This window comes from Dromiciops gliroides, chromosome 4, assembly GCF_019393635.1.
Source record: "Dromiciops gliroides isolate mDroGli1 chromosome 4, mDroGli1.pri, whole genome shotgun sequence".
Lineage (NCBI taxonomy): Eukaryota > Metazoa > Chordata > Mammalia > Microbiotheria > Microbiotheriidae > Dromiciops > Dromiciops gliroides.
Window position 1 is genome coordinate 307022944 of NC_057864.1, and position 17475 is coordinate 307040418.

A 17475-nucleotide genomic window follows, 5' to 3' on the forward strand; every position below is an offset into this window, starting at 1 on the left:
CTTTAGTAGCTCACTATTGCCCCCGTGGTAAAATACTAACTCCTTAGCCTGGCATTTAGAGCCATCCCCATTCTGGATCCCATCTCCATTCTAGTCTTACTTCATATCATTCTCCTTCACACATTCTGTATTATAGTCAAACTGAACTATCAGCTGTTTCCCAAACTCAATCCCAATAGTTAGAATTCAATTTGCAATTGTAATGATTGGAATGCTTATTACCAGCATCCACACATCAACCCCTAAAAAGACTTCCATTCCACAACTAAGAGGAAATCTGAGAAAAGACTTTCAAAGACTTTAAATGAACAGTTTTGTTTTGTTGTTGTTTTTTTTCTCTTTTCTCTTTCTGTTATAATATACACCATCTGTAACATGTACTCCCTGCAGAGGCCCTCCCTTTGCAAGACCAATGTCAAAGTGTCGGTTCATGAGGACAAAAAATTGCCCCACTGGACAAAACTTTCCTCTCTTCCTTTTCTATATTGTTATTAACATATTGTTAGTTAGCATAGGTTATAATATTCTGTTATTTTTTACTGTTTCATCAAGGAAATGTCCCATTTCTTGACAAAACAAAGTGGGGACTGTAATGATTGGAATGATGCCACCTACTGGAGACTTACTATAGAAAAGCTTCGCCATGAAGTGAAGGTCTTTGAGGGCAAGACCAGGAGTCTTTTCTTTGGCATCAGGAAGTGACATTTGCTTGTGGGAGGAAGGAGGAAGAACCTGGCACTCTGACTGGCGCTCTTTCCTGGGGACTCTGGCAGAGAGGGGAGCTAGAAATGTGCTCTCCCTTTAATAGATAGGAATCTAGGCCTTTTCTTCTCTCTTTACCAAATTCTTATCCTCCTTAATAAATGCTTAAAAGTCTAACTCTTGCTAAAGCTTATAATTTATTGGCGACCACTCATTAGATATTTTAGACAGTTAGCTAGAATTTTAGCCCTTAACACAATGGTCTTCCCTTATGTCACCCCTCCCCCCAATAAAACAGAAGAAACATGAATTCGGCTTGCATTTTCTTTGTTCAAGGTGTTTATTGCATCTCAGAGGGCATACATACATGCACTGGGTTTTTAAACCAAAATACAAAGAAAAGCCATTGTGAAATTAGCTTTATGTTATTTTTCCCCCATTACAGTGTATGTTATCCCCACAGTAAATTCAGATACAACCACTTGTAAATGGTACCATACATCGATTAAATAATTTGAAAGACTCAGGTGAACATCTTTCCAACCCAATATGCTTTCACAAAGAGCTGCCAAGCCATTTGTAACACTGATCAACAGTGACCTCATTTATGCACCGAAATCTTCAGCCAAGCCATCAGCACAAACAGTATGAAAAAAAAAAAAACCAAAATTAAAGGAAAAACACAATATGTACAGTGAAAGAGCATATTCATTGAATTAGTTTAAATCCTAATTATAAATGGTACAAAAAAACCCCCTACTCAGAGCTCATTTTAGGAATGGAGAAACATTAGTCTATGATACACACACATACACAATTACTAAACAGATATACATAAAATGTGAAGTAAAAATAACAATCTTTGCAGTAATATCCTGACTACCTAAATACCAAAGAGTGCCTCCACAATCACTTTAAACCCCTTATGAGAAAGCACAATTATGGTTGATTTTTTTCAACTACATTAGGAGAAACTGACCATTTACTTATTCTTCAGTGCTTTTAAGCAAAACTGGATAAATAAGCCAATTTAGATGCAGAACTTGTCAAATATAATTAAAATATATATTTTAAAATATAACAATGATAAATATGGTATTCTTTCCAATATGATTCTTCATTCTTGGTAAGGTAGCTTCAAGGAGAAGTGTTTATTATGGAAGTTAACCTTTATATTCCTTTAAATAATAATATTATTCAACATATACAGTGCCACAAAAATAAACATTTCTCACAACAATTCAAATTCCGGTGATTGGAAAAATGTACTCCACACCAAAAAAAAAAAGAGTTTTGTATATTTAAGAGTGTTTTCCTTATCATCTGATATTATCACATATGCTTTGTAACAGAGATACAGAAGGAAACGGAACTTATGGAGAAAGTTTTAGGGTTTGTCCAAAAGTTATATACATTGAAACCTTCAAAAAACACAGACACATCGCTTCAAACAGCTCACCATACAACAGCTGCATAATCTGTTCCACAGGAGGTTCAGAAAAGCACTAAAGGCATCAGAAACATACATCCATTGTTTAAATTGTAAAACACACAAATAACCCCAATACACTAAAAGTGAGAGAGTTGGGATAACAGCTAAGGTAGTACACATTCCTAAAGTTCACTTTCACAGCTGGGCTACACGTTTTGGAAGAGAAGATATGAAGAAGCACTGGGTTTGGTACTGGTGGCTCACTTTGAAACTCTGAGCATCCAACTTATTTGTAGTCTCCAAACTCACTTTCCCCCCCCTTATTCAGTCACAAAACTGCAGCTGGGGAAACAAAATAATACTTCAATTAGAGAGTAGAATGTAGTGTTCTTTTCCAAAGTACACCCCAAATCCATTTAGGTTTCCTCAAAGTCTCACATCAATATGGCTAAACTAAAATCTGTATTCCCCTTAGATCACAGAATTAGAGATGGAAGCAACCCTGGAGTTTACTTAGTTCGACACCTTTCATTTTGCAGATGGGGAAATAAAGCCTGTGTTTTCCTTCAAACTTTCTTCTTCTACCTCCCCAAAAGCTCCAACAGTACATGTTTTTAATTATAAGAATAAACAGAAAAACAATCACAACTTGGATTGAAAAATCTTCAGAAAATACACTGGGGAAACTTTCAAATGTAATCTTACATTATTATCGGACTTTGTTTTGAATGTTTTACTTCTAAAACTAAGTACAGATATTAAAAATGGCTCTGCCATACCACTGCTTCTTCCATTCTATTGAGTTATACTGTAAAGGGGGTCTATGAACCAAGGCAAGTGACAGAACAGAATAAATTGTACTACTGCACCAAATCTCAATGTGATAAAAGGCCTGTCAGAAGTAATAGTTTTATAAAGGGAGGCACGGTGTTTCCTCTCCTTAAACCTGTGAATGAGGGTGGACGTTGTCCTCAGTATCTCCCCTCTTGATCCAGTTCAACCCAGGCCACATCAAAGCAGAGGGAACTGGAGGGAAATGAAACCTGGGTGCTAATGGCAGCAAATCTGGTTATTTTGCCAACTGACTGATGAGTTTAGGTACAGAGCTGAGACTCCAAATAAAGAAATATGAGTAAGTGAAAATATGAACCAGGAGCCCCCTCAACCCTTGGAAATTTATAACATATAGTAAACAGTTTTTAATAAACATCTTCTAAACAAGTTTTCCCAAATGCCCACCATTAAGTTTTCAAAAGATAAAACTTTAAAAAAGATATAAATATTCTTGAAGAGATATAAGGGAGGAATTTTTAAGGTATGATTGATAAAATGAAAATAAATCCAAATAGTTATATAATTAAATATATTTTTAGAATAAAATGTTCTACCAAATTATAACACTGTAAGTTTTAACTTTCTATAATTTCTAGGTTAAATGTCAAACAACTTGTGCAAAATGTCATTTCAGTTTTACCTATATAATTTTAGAGCATAATAATATAATTTTAGTCTGGAGAATGGCCCTATTATTGTTTAAATAAAATTAAGTTAAGCAATTAATTGATAGCTTTTGTAAAATTCTATTCCAATGCCGCCTCTTCATGGCATAAAGGTGGCTTTGGGATCTTGAAAGTTATGCTAATGGACACATACTCTGTCAGGTCCCACCAATGACAGATTGAATGCCTATTATTTGAGGACCAATCTTGTTTGGTGCAGAGAGACTCATTACTAATAGATTGGTCCCAGGGTGATGAAATTTTGGGTTACAGCAACTGTAGAAAATATCTTCTAAAGGATGGAGAGGGTGTGATCTATATAGCTAGAGGGATCTACAGTACCACTTAATCATGGATATTTTGTAAGAGTATGACTATATTATACAAAGTGTTCCAAAAGTCTTAGTTTAGCTTTAAGCTTTACTAGCTTCTTCAGTAATATTACATGGGGTTCTACATTGTTTAAATGTAATTATTTGAACATGAGAAATAGTTAAATACTTTGTGATTACTGCAAACAAACCCACAAAAAAGCTCAATATTAAATACCTTCAATTGTTTATAAGAAATCCTTGATGTTAAGATCCGCTAGTGGGTCCTTTGCTGGAGGTTTCTTGGGGCTCTGAGTGGCAGGTGTAGGGCTTGGAGAAAGCTAATGGAAGAAAAGCCAGCCAAAGAAAGCAGGCATAGAAAGCAAACAAGGATATACAAGCATTAGGTAGGACACAAACTACATAGAACAAACATGCAAAAAATTAGATGCCTGAAGTTTACAAAAAAACCCCAACAAAACAAGAAGAACAAAAAACAAAGACCCACAATACTTTTTTCTACTTTGTCAAAATAAAATATTTGATCTGAGGTTGGAAAAATATATAGTTTATATAACTTCAAACACTTCAATATCAGGTTTTGAAAAAAATAAATTTTGGGGACTTTGGTAGAATAAGACTTCAGTCATTGTAGGGATGATGTGAACAACTAATCTAATAGTTTAGTAACATGTATATTTACACACATAAAAAGTGTATAGTCAAAACCCATTTCTCTACATGAAATAATTTTTATATCAAGATATCAGTATCTCTAAACTAAGAAAGTTAAATGGATTTTTCCATAGTAAAGATGAGTTTGCAGAAAGTTGTTTAAGAATTACACAGTGATGGGGCAAGCTAGGTAGTGCAGTGGATAGAACACCAGCCCTGGATTCAGGAGGACCTGAGTTCAAATCTGACCTCAGATACTTAACACTTACTAGCTATGTGACCCTGGGCAAGTCACTTAACCCCAATTGCCCCACAAAAAAAAAAAAAAAGAAAAAAGAGAATTACTCAGTGATTAGTTAAGTATACTTAGGATTCCATATTAACAAGTACTAATCAAAAATAAGCAAGTTTATTCTAATTGGATGAACTTATCCAGATAAATCTTATCTCTAAAAGCAATTTGCTGTATCTCTTGGCCAGCTAATTTTATTTTTTTAGCTTTTAAGATGAAAGAGGGTAAAGTTGATTACTGATAGTAAAATTAATGGCTTGTAATTCTATAGGCAAATATCCATATAGAATTTGAAAGAAAAAGCTGACTCTGTTTTGCTTCAGTGGCCACCTAAGCCATTTTATGATGTACCTGGATCAGAGGGGTCAAGAACTTGGCAATTTTGTTTCCTTTTTGCTAAGAGGAATGGAAAAAAAACCATCTCCTTGTTTATAAAATACAAATGTGCTAAGTGAATTTGTATAGTTTTATAACTTTTGTCATGAGAGATAATAGAGTTAAATGTGTCTTATATGTTATATGAAATAATCAAAGCTTCAGAGAACCAAGGAAGGTGGGTTGAGTGGAAAGAAGATTGTTTAGATACGTTATTACAGCCAAGTTTATCTCTCAGTTTATCAACTTTAAAGTAGGGACAATGTTTTATGAAAGGTAGTGTAGATCTGTGGATAGAAGACTGGTTTTAGAATGAGGATGATCTGAGTTCAAGCACTGCCTCTGGGATATACCAAGCCCTATAACTATGGACAAGTAACAAGCTAATAACTGCATGTTGACTTGATGGTCTGACAACCTCTTAATGCCTCCAAGCAATCCTCTGAGGTTCTGAACGAAAGGAGTTGCTGATCAATACTGGTGGGGAAAGTTTCCATGTTGATGAAATCATAGGTTTGGACAATTAAAAAAACTTTACATGAATGGTAAGAATTGGATTTTAGAGTTCCTTAGACAATATGGTCTGTAGAAATTCAGGGCACCGTTTTATGATGAACCACTACAAGTGAGATATAATCTTAACTGAAGAGTATTGGAAATGAAACCAAAAAAAGAACTAATCTTGATGCAGTTAATAAGTTGTTAGAAATTATAACAGGTCACATTTACATAGCACATTACTATCTACAAAGTGCTTTCCTCAAAACAATACTGGGATGTAGGTATTGGAGGGATTATTATCCTCATTTTATAGATGAGGGAGTTGAGGTTGGGAGGGTGGGAGAGGTGGCTTAAAGTTCTGCCTCCAACCCTGGTTGGCTGGTGTGACTATGGGCAAGTGATTTATCTTCTCTTAGCCTTTTTTCCCCTAATCTGTAAAAATGGTTAATATTGTAGCTTCAATGCCATAGATTTAGATACTCAAATGAGAGAATATAAACAAAGCACTGAACCTTTTAAGTATTATATACCAGCTATTAGTATTATTCTCTATCATACTCATTTCCATATGTCCTTTTAGGACATATGGAAAATAGTTCTTAGACAATTCAAAGTTTCCCATAAATAAGGGCAAAACCATAATATAGAGGTTTAGTATGGAATCTTACCAGTCTAGTTTTTTGGGGGTTAAATTTGATGGTAGAAAAGAAAGCCCTTTGTTTTTCTTGATAGTTTAGCATGCAGTGTCTGTTCCAAATCTCTCTCCTTACAAGCCCATTTATGCCATCTTCATCCTCTGTCTCTCTTCCTGAAGCCTATGGCTTTGCTTTCTCCATTAAAGAGGGAGGTAAGGTCATTCATGGTGAATGAGTTCCCTCGTTTCCTTCTCTCCACTTCTCAAAATATCCTTTCTGTTTTTGCTGCATTCTGCCCCCTTCTCCTTGCCAAGACAAATCTATCTGTGCTTCTCATACCAATTTCTCTCATCTCTTCTTGGTCCTTACCCTATTGATTATTTCTTCTCTCTCCCATCTTGAATCTCTTCCTATTCACTGACTCTTGGTGCCTACAGACATTCACAGGTCTTCCACATTCTCAAAACTGCCTCACTTGATCCTTCCAACCCCTAAAGCTGCCATAATTTTCTTATCTCTTCTTCATTTCACCACCCAGTTCCTAGAAAAGTCATCTACTCTAATGTCTCCACTTTCTCATCACTATTCAGTTCTCAGCTTTTAGCAATATGGACTTTAATCCAACTAATTTACTGAAATTGCTCTCTCCAAGGCCAGCTGTGGCTCAGCTGCTAAATTCAGTGGCTTTCCTCAGGCCTCAATCTCCTTGACCTCTCTGCCACACACTACCTCTTCCTAGACAGCTGTCCTCCTTTCTTGGTTTCTGTGACAAGGCTCCCTCTTCATGCCTATTTCCTTTGCTGATCCCAATTATGGATGAATTTAATTGTTTGTCCACCTCTCTCCCCGCCATCCCATGCCAGGCTCTGTTCTTGGCCCACTTTTTTCTTATAATCTCCCTCGTTAGTGATTTTTAACACCACCACTTGTAGTCAAGCATCTTCAATATATAGAGAAGTCCCACAGCTGTATGCTCAGCCCTAATCATTATCCTGATCCCCAGTCCTGAACCATCAACTGCTTGCATCCATCTATACCTCCATGTCCCACTGACATCTCAAGTTCGACATGCCCAAAACAGAACTCAATATTTTCCCCAAATCCATCCCTTCTCTAAACTTCCCTATTTATTTTGAGGATTACCCAACCCTGGAGTTGTCTTTGACTTTTCCTTAGACTAATTAGTTGTCAAATCTTGGCAATGCTATACATATCCATGTATCTGTGTATATGTAGTAACCCTCTTTAACTATAAGCTTCTTGAGAGAAGGGAATATTTTTTGTTTTGTTTTGTATCTTCAACATCTAGCAGATGAATTGCATATAGCATGGGCTTAAGGAGTGCTAAATTTAATTCTATTAGATTTATTTAGCTCAATCAACTCTGTTGCATGGAGCATGATGATAACAAAGCTAAGACTTAGGGTTGGACTAGTAACTACATACAAAGTAGATTAAACTTAAACTTTGCAGTTACTCTTATCCTGGTTCAACATTTTGCATTTGCAGAATGTCAGTCATGAAGGACACAGAGAATTAAGATCCACTCCTGAAAAACAGTTGCAAGGTCATGTATCATTCTGTCTTTGTAGATTGTGAGTTACAAGAGATGATGCTCTTGTCTGTAGGGTTATACTAGTGTGTAACCTCCATCTTAGCAACCTCCTTACTCCCTACCATCTTGACATTTTTACAATAATGGAAACTCCAAGTTTGTACCAAGTTTGCTCTCTGACACTTTATACACTTTTCTCCAAGTATCCTCACATGCCCCTGCTGTGAGGTTGCCCTTACATCTGAAGTTTTAAGAAGATATCTGGGAAGGTAAATGTTTTTTTAAAAAACTGCATAGCAATGAACATTCTTTTTTTTGTTTTGTTTTTGTTTTTTGCGGGGCGATGGGGACTAAGTGACTTGCCCAGGGTCACACAGCTAGTAAGTGTCAAGTGTCTGAGCCCGGATTTGAACTCAGGTACTCCTGAATCCAGGGCTGACACTTTATCCACTGCGCCACCTAGCTGCCCCCAGCAATGAACATTCTTACAACTTTGTGTTGCTATTTCATTAAAAAATAACAACTACTTACCTGTGCACCAGGTACAGAGGCAGCTCCAAATGGTGGCCTCATCATGGGCTGTGCAAACATAACTTGCTGCTGTGGCATCATGGGTACACCCGTTCCAGTAGGAGGCTGAAATATTATTCAAAAGTTCAGAACATGAAACTGAACCTATTATATAGAGAAATTTAATTAAGGTGAACTCTTACCATTCCAAATCCTGTTCCTGGTTGTCCGACAGGTGGTGCACCAGCACCAGGAGCAACTGTACTAGCTGAAGGTACAGCTCCTTGCTAAAAACATGTAAAATGTGCACACAACTTTTAAAGCTCATAGAAGATGATTTTAAAATGAGTTGAGTTCATAATATATGAATTTTATATTTTATCTCCTAGACTTCACAACTAAATATCAGACCTAATTGCAAAAAGGGTTACTACTTTAATAATTTGACAATACATAACTAATGTTACCACTGGACATGCAGTGTGTTCTCACCAGTTTTCTCCTCCCTTCTCATTCTCACATTTATCACTTATAAACAACTCCTTTCTGCCTAATTTTACCCTTCTTACACCTTTTTCTTCTACTGTAAATACTTGAACACATTCTAACTAATGATCATTTTAAAATCTGGTATTTAGACAACAAGTCAATCAATAAGTACCTACTAAGTTCCTATTATGTTTGATGTACTATGCTAAGAGCTATGGATACAAAAAAGGCAAAGGAAGTCTTTTTCCCAAAGGAGCTCACAATCTAATGGAGACAAGAAAAACACATATGAACAAGCAAGCTACATAGAGGGCAGATAGGAAATACTTAAAAGAGGGAAGCCACTAAAATTAAAAGGATTTGAGAAAAGGTTCCTGTAGAAAACAGAATTCTATTTGGGATCTGAAGGAAGCCAGGGACATCAGGAAGTAGAGATGGGAAAGGAGAGCATTCCAGGCATGGGATGCGCAGAAGAGAGAGAGAGATGAAGGGCCTTGTCTGTGGAACAGCCAAGAGGCCGGTGTCACTATATCCAAGAGTAGTCCATGTCAAAAAGTAAGGTGTAATAAGGTAGGGCTCTGAATGCCAGACAGAAGATTTTGTACTTGATCTCTGAGGTTATAGGGAGCTGCTGGAATTTACCAAGGAGAGGGGAGACATGATTGGAATTTGGTGACTGACTAGTGGATCGATGGGAGTGGGGAGAATCTTGAGGCAGGTGGGTCCATGGGCAGGTTATTATACAACAGTCTAGGTGTGAGGTGATGAGGCCCTGACCTAGAGTGGCAGCAGCATCATAGGAGAAAGGGAGTGGATTTGAGAGATTCTTCAGAGATGAAATCAACCAGCCTTGGCAACAGATTGGATATGGGGGGTGGTGAGAGACAGAGGGGAATCCAGGAGGACTCCTAGGTTGCAAGCTTGAGGAAATGGGTGGATGGTGTTGCTCTCAACAGTAATAGGGAGTGTAGGTTGGTAGGAAAGTTTAGGGGGAAAATGAGTTTAGTTTTGAACATGTTGAGTTTAAGGTATCTGCTAAACACCAAGTTCTAGATGACCAAAAGGAAGTTGGAGATGTGAGACTGGCAATCAGTAGGGAGGTTAGGGCAGAATAGGTAGATTTGAGAATCATCAGCATATAGATGGTAATTAAATACATGGGAATTGATGAGATCACCAAGTGAAGTGGTATAGAAGGAGAAGAGAGGAGGGTCCAGGACAAAATCCTGGGGGAAGCCTATGTTTGAAGGGCATTATCTGGATGAGGATCTGGTAAAGGAGACTAAGAAGGAGCGGTCTGATAGGTAAGAGGAGAACCAGGAGAAGGTGAAGACTTGGAAACTTAGACAAAGAAGAGTATGAAGGAAAAGACAGTGATCAGCAGTGTCAGAGGTTAAAGAGAGGTTGAGGAAAATGAGGACTGAGAAAAGCCCATTGTATTTTGTAACCGAGAGACTATTGCTTACTTTTGGGACAGCAGTTTCAGTGGAATGATGGGTTTGGAAGCTGGATTGAAAGGGATAAAGAGAAAGTGAGAGGAGAGAAAGTGGAGCTACCTACTGTAGACTGACTTTTTAAGGTTTTTAGCCACAAAGGGCAGAAGGGGTATAAAGTGATAGTTATCAAGGATGGAAGTAAGAGTTGTTTTTTGTTTAAGATGAGGGAGACATGGGCATATTTGTAGGCAGTAGGGAAGGAGCCAGTATACAGGGATAGATTAAAAATACATGATAGAGCAGGGCTGACAGAGGGAGCAATTATTAAAAAAAAAATTTTTTTGCGGGGCAATGAGGGTTAAGTGACTTGCCCAGGGTCACACAGCTAGTGTCAAGTGTCTGAGGTCACATTTGAACTCAGGTCCTCCTGGATACAGGGCCAGTACTTTATCTACTGCACCACCTAGCTGCCCCTGGGAGCAATCTTTTGCAGGACAGTATGGAATGGGATAGCTTGAACAAGTAGATGGGTTAGCTTTGATAAAGAGTAAGGCCACCTCTTCACATGACACAGAAGTAAAGAAGGAGATAGTTGCAGAAGGCATCTGAGTGATAGGAGATGAGGGAGAAGGAAGAAGAGTGGGCTCATAGCAAATGATTTCATTTTTTTCTGTAGAATATGAGGAAAGTTTCTCAGATGGGAAAATTGGGGGAGGAGGAGCCATGAGAGGTTTAAGGAGAGATGAAAAGGTTTGGAAGGGTCCATGTGGAGAGTGGGATAATGAGTTGATAAGAGAGGTAAAGAAAGATTGTCTAACAACAGTGAGGGCCCAGGTGGGGTCATATCACATAAATTTGTAGTGGACTCAGTCAAAATGGTTGCATAATTTTCTCCAACTTTGTTAAGTAGTAGATGTGTAAGAGAGAAGGTGATGAATGGTGGCAGTAATATCAAGTTCAGGCTTGGCTGGGTGAAATCAGTGATATGGTAAAGAGGCTAGGGATTCCAAAGATGAGGACAGTGTAGAGTTGAATTGGTTCCCCAAGAGGTCAGGATGGGAAAAAGAAAAAAATTTAGAATAAGCTCCTAATTCTCCCAAAGTAATGTTTTATTTTCTAGCTTCAGTTGGAAAGACAAATTCCCTAACATATCTAATGTATTCTTTTTTTTTTTTTTAAGGCAATGGGGGTTAAGTGACTTGCCCATGGTCACACAGCTAGTAAGTGTCAAGTGTCTGAGACTGGATTTGAACTCAGGTACTCCTGAATCCAGGGCCGGTGCTTTAACCACTGCGCCATCTAGCTGCCCCATATCTGATATATTCTTATTCCTTTATTAATATAGATTCAATTACTGTATCCAAATTCATGTTAAGGAGAGTATTTTAGTCATAAGGAAGATCTAGTCTGATCCCCATCTGAAAAGAAGTCTATTTTATACCATCCTTGACGGGCGATCATTAAGCATTTGTTTGAACACTTCTTGAATTGTGGAGATCACTACTTCACAAATCTCATTCCATTTTTAGAAAGCTATAGCCGTGAAAAAGTTCTTTCTAGGGAGATAAAAATTCTTCCTTTCTCTAACTTGAACCCATTGAATCTACAATTCTGACCTCTATGATGAATGATATCTAAGTCCACTCTCCTCTAGATCACTCTATACTTAAAAAAAAACCCACCTCACTTCACCCTGACACCACCCCAACCTGTCTTCATTTCATCACCAAATTCCTAGAAAAAGTTGTGTGCTATCATTACTTTGATTTTCCTTACCTCCCACTAATTTCTCAACCCCCTGCAATTTGTATTTTGACCTTACCACTTGACAATGATCTCTTTTTAAAGATAAAAAACAATTTTATTAGAAACTTAACTCTGAATATCAAAACCACCAGCCTCACTTGCTTAGTGATCATTTACACTTAAAACTGTTATTGTTGTTTGTCCTTTGTTCTTTTTTTTTTTAAATTTTTTTTTTTTTAGTGAGGCAATTGGGGTTAAGTGACTTGCCCAGGGTCACACAGCTAGTAAGTGTTAAGTGTCTGAGGCCAGATTTGAACTCAGGTACTCCTGACTCCAGGGCCAGTGCTCTATCCACTGTGCCACCTAGCTGCCCCATGTCCTTTGTTCTTGAAGAAGATCAAGATATCAGGAGTTGGTGGCATGGCTTGCAGTGAATTGAATTTAAGTAAGGGAGGGCTGTGTAGAGTCACCAGCCTCACTCTCTCCTCCAGAGCTATCTGGGTCCAGTGGCAAGATATACATCAAGATGATTGGAGATGGTCCTGGATGTTTGAGGCAATCAGGGTTAAGTGACTTGCTCAAGATCACACAGCTAGTATGTATCAACTGTTTGAGGCTGAATTTGAACTCAGCTTCTCCTGACTCCAGGGCCAGTGCTCTATTTACTGTGCCACAAATACCATAACAATTTTCCAATCATTCCCTCCAAGTCCCATCAAAATTCTTTGACTATTTACTTTTCCTTTAATATGTGTAATCAATTAACAAGTATTTTTAAAATGGCTACTATGTGCTAAGCATGCTAAGGATACAAAGGCAAAAAGTAAAATATTCTCTGCCCTCAAGTAGCTTATAATCCAACAATATATTATTTACATATGCATAGGCACATTCAAAATAAGAGTTGGCTCTTTTTTATTTTGTTTTTGATTATGCTTTCAAGGTATATTACCAACAATGTGATGACTGTTCAAAGGGTATACCTATTTTTGTAATTATGCACTGCCAGATTATTTTCTAAAACAGACTACTCAATTGTGATTCCACTAGTAATGGACGATTGTTCCTATTTTCCCACAATCTTGTCATCCATGAGTTGTGTCATTTTAATTATTTTGAACACTCCTCAAGTTGTTTTTTTGAATCACTGCTAATCAATAAGGTTTAGAATTTTTATAAGTAATTATTAATAATTTGTTTTCTCTTTTGAAAACTCTCATCAGCTCCCATAGACTTAACTATCATCTCTATCTATATGAATGACTTTTATTATATTTGTCTAACCCTTACTTCTCTCCTGACCTCCAGTTTCAAATCTACAACTGCCTAAGGAAATCTCAAACTGGATGTCTTTGTAGACATTAACTTAAACTCAACATGTCCCAAAATAAACTCATTATTCCTCTCCCCACACCAACACACTCATCTTTGAAATTTCATTATTACTGTTGAGGGCACCATCATCTTCTCATCCAGGCTAACAATCTATGTGTCACATCCTGACACCTCTCACTCTTTCTCACCTTCCTATCTAAACTCTTGCTAAGTCCTATAAGTTCTACTATAACAACATATTTAGTATATGCCTCCTTCTCTTCTCTTATGTTGCCACTGACCTGGTGCAGGCCCTTATCAACTCATCTTTTTCCTCTCTAGGCCACCCTCTAGACTCAGCTATAAAAATGATCTTCCTAAAGCAAAGGTTTGATCATGTCACCCTGCCCCACCCACTCAGTTGTTTCCTATTGCCTCCAGGATATAATACAAAATCTGCCATTTGGCTTATAAAGGCCCCCTCTAACCTAGCCCTCTTCTACCTTTCCAGTCTTTTAAAATCTTATTCCCCACTACATACTATGTTACCCAGCGGCACCTACCTCACACACAAAACTCTATCTCCCAACTCTGAGCATTTTCACTGGCCATCATTGTGTGTAATTTAAGATTCTAAATGTGGATTCTAATCTGTTCCCCCAGTTTTGGGGGAAACTGACTAAAATCACTGATAAAACGAGTTTAGGTTTTTAAGGGTTTTTTGAAAAATAGAAAGAAAAAGATTGAGAACAGAATTCCAACAGCCTGGCATTCCTATCTTTCCTCAAATTTCCTGTGAAGTCCTCTGCTGCCACCACCACCATCAAGTCACGAACCCAAAAGAGCGAGAGCTCTCCTCGCAGGCACTCTTTCCTCCTTCCTGTCTCCTCCCAGAAAATAGGAGGCTCCTCAAGTTGACTGGCTGGTAGCCTTGATAGACAGCACCCATGAGCAAAACGTCATTTCCTGACGCCAAGGAAAAGCCACATGGCCTTGCCCTCTGAGGCATTTTCCTCATGGCGGAGCTTTCCCACAGCAAGTCTCCAGTAGGTGGCATCATTCCAATCATTACATCACCCATGTCTGGAATTCCCTTCTCCATCTCCTTGTCTCTTGGCTTCCCTGGCTTCCTTCAAATCTCAGCTTAAGTCCCATATTTTTCGAGAAGCCTTAATCTTTTTTTTTTTTGCTGGGCAGTGGGGGTTAAGTGACTTGCCCAGGGTCACACAGCTAGTAAGTGTCTGAGGCCGGATTTGAACTCAGGTCCTCCTGAATCCAGGGCCGGTGCTTTATCCACTGCGCCACCTAGCCGCCCCCGAGAAGCCTTAATCTTAGTGTCTTTGTGAAATGATCTCTAGTTTATCCTGTATATATCTATATCTATATCTGTATCTTGTTTGCACACAGTTATTTGTATGTTATCTTCTTCATTAGACTGTGAGCTCCTTGAAACCAGGGACTAATTTTTTTTCTTTTTGACCTTGTCTCCAGAAGTTAGCACAGTAACTGGGATATTGTGAACATGTAATAAATGCTTGTTGATTTGATATCATTTTATAACTTATCCTCTATGTACTAAGAGTTAGCAGTGACTTTTCCTTATAGAATTTTAGATGATGAGTTTTGTTCTGTCCTGTTACTGATAATGAACTTGGTTGCCTTGAACAACCTCCTTCTTTCCCCACTCTGAGACATTACCATTTCTTCCCCACTCATGCAGCTACTTCATTACTTTTTACCTGGACTATTTTGATAGGTTTCTAATTAGTCTCTCTGCCTCAAGTCTTTCTCTCCTCCAATCTATGCCCCCATTAGTTGCCAAAGTGATTATTCTAAAGCTTAGGTCTGACCATGTCATACCCCATTCAATAAAGCATTTGGCCAAAGAAACCAAATTTCCCAAATAGTAAGCAGTGCGATTTAGTGGTTAATTTCTTTGGAACTGGTATTTCATAAAATAATTCCCAAGTCATCAATTTGTCTGTGATAGAGATACATTCTTATTGTACTCTTAGTCTTTTGGGGAAAAATGACTAGTAAATCAAGTCTGTAGTACTTATAACATTATGCTATCACAGAGTGACCATAGTAATACATTAAATCTTCTTTCTTTTTTTTTTTTTAGTGAGGCAATTGGGGTTAAGTGACTTGCCCAGGGTCACACAGCTAGTAAGTGTCTGAGGCTGGACTTGAACTCAGGTACTCCTGAATCCAGGGCCGGTGCTCTATCCACTGCGCCACCTAGCTGCCCAATACATTAAATCTTAAATCAAAGATGTTATATTCTCAAATTCAGTGAAAAATTTGGTGAGAAGAATTAGTAGAACTTTAAAATGAAAATTCACTTACACAATAGAAAATTGCCCAACTTCCTGGTAAAAAAATTAAATTACAACTAAGATAGACAAATTTTTAAAAAAATTATATAATTACATAATTAGTTATAATGAATAAGATATTAGATGAAGACCTCCAAAGTGATGAATCTTACTAAAATACTTCCAGAAAGCTGTCAATATATGAATGTTTTAATGTTTATATTATATTTAACATAAAATACTATGCTTACATTATTTCTCATTGTTAAATAGAAATATTTAATGAAATTAAGATGCTAGTGAATTAAATATCTTATTCTCATTTCTGGCTGAAATATGGTAGAATGTTGACACAAAAGAATTTGAGGAGAAGAATAATAGCCTATATTTTGGAAATACTCCACTGAATCACAGGTTTGGATGAGGACACACTATGCTACATACCAAGGGGCCACTTGGTGGGACACCAGTAGACCACGTTGCTGGTGCTACTTTTGGTTGCCAATTAGCTCCTCCTGTCAGTTTCCTTTCTCCAGCATTCCACTGAAGATCTCCCCTAAAGTATCATATGCAAATGGAATAAGCTAGTGAGAAAATAATTATAACAAATTTGAAATATATTAAAACTTTGAACTAGGAGGATCCTGCTTAAGTGTTTATTATCATATGGAAGATAATTTAATAGGACTTGAAAAAATGTATATTATAAGATCTCTAATTCCCAATTCAGAATATTCCAATTTACTAGTTATTAAAAGTACATGGTTATATCTCTCACTGATTATAAACATGCCAAAACAACTATAGGAAATACTGTATAGGTGGTTAAATGGTTAGCACTCAAAATTAATAATCCCAAATGAAAATAAATATTTTAAACTCATGACACCTTACTCAACAACTCCCAATAATGAAACCAGATCTTCTTGAATAATTCTAAATATGTTTTAGTGATAATTGAAGAGAAATAAATGTTTTATTCCCACGAAGTACACATTTATAGGGAGAATAGTTAATATTTTTCTAATCATATTTAAAAGGACCTAATTTTAGAATGAATAAACTTCACATTTACCCTAAAAAAGCAACTCCTTCACATTATCACTTAATATATAAAAGGTGGAAATTTACTTTTCTGGTTCCCTATAGTAGTTTTTATTTAATAGTGAATTAATTATAGACTATGGTTATTCCAAGAAAAATGCTTTAACGTTGTCCCTCCACCTCTCAGTTTGGTACAAAACAGAAAAGTATGGTTCACAGTACTTACTTTTTTGATGTGGTACCAGAAATTCCAAGATCTACAATTAAATAAGAGAATAAAATATTTACATCAAATTTTTTAATAAAATGATTTTTATGACGCATAAAATATAGCTTTAGAGTCTATTACTTTGCTCCAAGGAAAAATGACTTTCAAATCACCAAAGAAAGAACTGCATTACGAAGCATATAGACTTGTTTAATTAGATGGATGTTTTTTCCAAGCTTCAGAATTTATCATCAAGATATTATTCTGTTTAATTATTGCCAAATAATTAACAATAATATTAATAACTGTTAATATTATTCTTTGCCAGGTCCTGATATTATAAAATAGGATTAAGCATTTACAACAGAAGTCAAAGAATAATAACTATACAAGTAAATTTGACTCAACTGAGAAAGGTAATTTTGTAATGGTT

The 17475-nt window shown here is 36.9% G+C and overlaps 1 protein-coding gene across 1 annotated transcript in view; it reads right to left on the reverse strand.

Annotated features, from left to right (window-relative positions):
- Positions 1 to 1018: 1018 nt before the first annotated feature.
- SNAP91 (synaptosome associated protein 91) overlaps positions 1019 to 17475 on the reverse strand; it is a 160927-nt gene continuing 144470 nt past the window's right edge. The window contains 6 exon segments of the mRNA XM_044000628.1: positions 1019 to 2476; positions 4183 to 4285; positions 8509 to 8613; positions 8691 to 8774; positions 16235 to 16346; positions 17061 to 17091. Coding sequence (XP_043856563.1) covers positions 4193 to 4285; positions 8509 to 8613; positions 8691 to 8774; positions 16235 to 16346; positions 17061 to 17091 — 425 coding nt within the window. The 3' untranslated portion in view covers positions 1019 to 2476; positions 4183 to 4192.